Genomic DNA, 3,663 nt, shown 5'->3' with positions numbered 1-3,663 from the left:
TTTCAGCCAAACAACATATTTTTCTCAATCACATGGTTTGTTTAGGGCCCCAATAAGTCGTGTGAATGAGAAAAAAAATAGTTAGCTAAATTTAAATTTAAATATGGTCAAAATTAGTCTAAATATGACCGGCTAAAGTTTGACCTCAAACCAAACAGACACGTAGCTGAGAAAGGCCCGACCCTCCTTTTACTTGGGGGATACAGTGAGGATTTTTTGGCAAAAAAAAAAAGCTTATTTGGGAGACTGTGGGATTATTAAGAAAATGTATCCATTTCTGCCGACTTTAGCAGATCGTCTATCTCACCGTTTATATTTAAATTCCACCCTACGTACGGTGTATCCAAAGTGTTCAAACAACGTTATGCACGGCATCTGGACTCAGCCTTTGGATAGTACTAGTACATGGAGGTTTATGAAAATCAGGAAGAAGAATAGGAGACAGGTAGAGCAGGGCCAGCCCGGCAAGTGGTCTGGTCCACAGTTGCAGCATTCACGTCTACGAAACATATGATACTTTTCATCACATATGAGCATGAAGTGGAGAGGATAAATGAAAACCGGCACTAATGACCGGGCCGCAACCCCAATTGCATCCATCTAAGATGAAAATGACCTCTTTTTTCCCCTTAAGAACAACAATAAGTTATAAAAACAATATGGTAATACAAGCTACAAAGCATATATAAATTTCTAATTTTAGCTTTCCTTGTGAAAATAGCATTTCGGGGTAAATTACCAACTTGTTGTAACTATATCCGTATTTATATCGTGAAAGAAAATATATGTAACATGAAAAATAATTGTTAAAACATATAAATGAAAGAAAAAAAATTAATAAGTCAAAACATTACAGATAAAGGTTATGAAGTATTGCTCAATTATTTACAGCAAAAAAAATTAGTTAAATAATTTTATAGATCAAGCTATCATTTTTGTTCAAATTTGAGCACTTTGGCTATAACTATTTCCCAACTATACATGCACCTGACTAAATGAAAAAAATTCATTAATAAATAGACCTAATTCTTAAATTAAAATATAAAAGGCTTGTTACGCGATCTAGCCGGGCAATGAAATAGAATTCAAAACAAAAATATATTATGGCGATCTAGCCGGGCAAGTTACGCGCCACTTGCTACTTCATTTTGAAGACGGTGTCTAGATAGCATTATTACTATACGAATAGCTTAATACACAAGCGGTGGTGCTAGCTAATTCGAGATGCAATAATGCGAACACTTCTGCATCTGTTAGGCATTGCCACTGTGTGTTTGCCTCCACTACATTAGGGGCATCCTGTATTTCTTCAGATCATCGCGTCCATAACATTATTCTCCCCCACCGCAACGCAAGAACTTGGGGTCTTGGGCAACTGCGCAGCAGGGCCTGCAGCTGCAGGGGCATACATACTGCTACGACTGAGCGAGCCACGAAAACCATGAAGAAGACCGTCGTGCTGTACCCGGGCCTCTCCGTCAGCCACTTCGTCCCCATGCTGCAGCTCGCCGACGCCCTCCTGGAGGCGGGCTATGCCGTCACCGTGGCCCTCATCGACCCCAGCCTGAAAGGAGACATCGCCTTGGCCGCGGTCATCGACCGCGTGTCCTGCTCCAAGCCGTCCGTCGTCTTCCACAAGCTGCCACGGATCCAGGACCCTCCCACCATTGTCCACGACGAAAATTTCATCGTCAGGTACTTGGAGCTCGTGGCGCGCCACCACGGTCACCTGCACGACCTCCTCGTCTCCATGGCTCCTGGCAGCATTCACTGCTTGATCGTGGACATGATGTCCATAGAGGTACTTGATGTCACCGACAAGCTCGGGATCCCAGTATTTGCCTTCTTCCCCATGAATGCCTCTGTCCTCGCCGTGTCCGTTCAGCTGGTTTCATCGACCCGTGCTGAAGGCCAGCCAGCTGGTTTCGAAGAGGAAGGAGACACGCCCCAAATTTTCTATGGCGTCCCACCCCTGCCGCCCTCTCACCTCTCTGATAAGTTGCTTGGGAATCCAGGGAGCGAGGCAAAAAAGGTAGGACTGAACATGATGCGCAGAATCCAAGAAACCAAAGGAATTCTAGCGAACACGTTCGTGTCGCTCGAGGCTCGTGCGGTGAAAGGTCTTGGGGATCCACGGTGGTTCCCCACGATGCCTCCGCTGTACTGCGTCGGGCCATTGGTCGCCGGGTACAGCGAGGCCACAGAAAGGCACGAGTGCCTGAAATGGCTCGACGAGCAACCAGATCACAGTGTTGTGTTCCTCTGCTTTGGGAGCGTAGGGACAGGCAACCACTCCGAGGCGCAGCTCAAGGAGATCGCCGCTGGCCTCGAGAGGTCCGGCCACCGGTTCCTATGGGTGGTGAGAGCCCCTTCCCACGATGACCTAGAGAAACCATCAGACCCCTGCGCTGACCCAGACCTTGATGCCCTTCTGCCCGAGGGCTTCTTGGGGAGAACCAATAGCCGTGGTCGCGTAGTCAAGCTATGGGCACCGCAGGTGGAGGTGCTCCACCACCGGGCGACGGGGGCGTTCGTGACGCACTGCGGGTGGAACTCGGTGCTGGAGGGGATCACTGCGGGCGTGCCGATGCTCTGCTGGCCTCTGTATGCGGAGCAGAAGATGAACAAGGTGTTCATGGTGGAGGAGTACGGGGTTGGCGTGGAGATGGTGGGGTGGCAGCAGGGCCTGGTCACGGCGGAGGAGGTAGAGGCCAAGGTAAGGCTTGTGATGGAGTCCGAGAAAGGGGAGCAGCTCAGGGCACAGGTGATGGCACACAAAGAGGCTGCAGACATGGCGTGGAAGGATGGTGGATCGTCTCGCGCGGCGTTTGGCAAGTTCTTGGTGGACGTTCACGCTGGCCCTGGGGCTAGCACGCCGCTGAATTACTAGTAACATGATTATGACGTTCTTACGCGCGTTACATTATTATATTACACTCCTACTCTCTTTGAATGGAGGGAGTAAGCTATGCAGTCCTTGAGGTTTTCTTCATGCGTCATGTACCTTGTTAGTTGTTTGTACATCTTTTTCTTAAGCCCACATCTTTTGGTATTGCGACAATGTAATAATGTTGTGTTGTTCGTATAATTTGGACAAGATATGCTTTAAAACAAGTTTGTTCCGCGTGCACCATGCATGCATACAGCCCAGAGAGGACTTATAGCTCCACTAAGATCATTTTTAAATAGTTTCAAAAATTATTTTAATCTAAACTTTGAAGAAAATAACTCATCTAAATATCTTCTACATAGTCATAACTTCAACTCTACGATTTTCTAAGCTTATAGTAACCAGCTCCACCTCCAGAAAATTTATATAGCTGGAGCTATCCCAAACAAAGCATGATGCCTCTTTGTCGGATCATCGTCGACTAAAGCTCTTCAAAAATAAATATTAAATGCCATATGGCTCGTGACTTTTTTCTACCATAACAGGATTGTAATTGACTATGTTATATATGAAGGGTACTGGTCCTATGAAAAAGGGAGAACTATGACCATATATGGAAAAAGCATATTGAGTAACTGATAACTAACTTTCAACATAACCAGACAAATCTTGCTCTTTGAGCCACACCAAACGGCCTCTAAACTAATGCTTAACCGGCCTCTAAAATTGAATTGGTTAAGAGTAGTTGCTTTGAAATTGCGTACTTCAGCCAT

General features: G+C 46.2%; 1 protein-coding gene across 1 annotated transcript; it reads left to right on the top strand.

The window, feature by feature from the left end:
• The first annotated feature begins 1,282 nt into the window (after nt 1-1,282).
• Nucleotides 1,283-3,085, top strand: LOC120644887 (anthocyanidin 5,3-O-glucosyltransferase-like). The gene has a single exon (XM_039921635.1). It carries the CDS (start codon nt 1,442-1,444, stop codon nt 2,888-2,890), a length of 1,449 nt encoding a protein of 482 aa, XP_039777569.1. The 5' UTR covers nt 1,283-1,441; the 3' UTR covers nt 2,891-3,085.
• The last annotated feature ends 578 nt before the right edge of the window (nt 3,086-3,663 follow it).

Source organism: Panicum virgatum, chromosome 8K, assembly GCF_016808335.1.
Source record: "Panicum virgatum strain AP13 chromosome 8K, P.virgatum_v5, whole genome shotgun sequence".
NCBI classification, from domain to species: domain Eukaryota; kingdom Viridiplantae; phylum Streptophyta; class Magnoliopsida; order Poales; family Poaceae; genus Panicum; species Panicum virgatum.
This window is presented reverse-complemented; position numbering and strand designations above follow the sequence as displayed.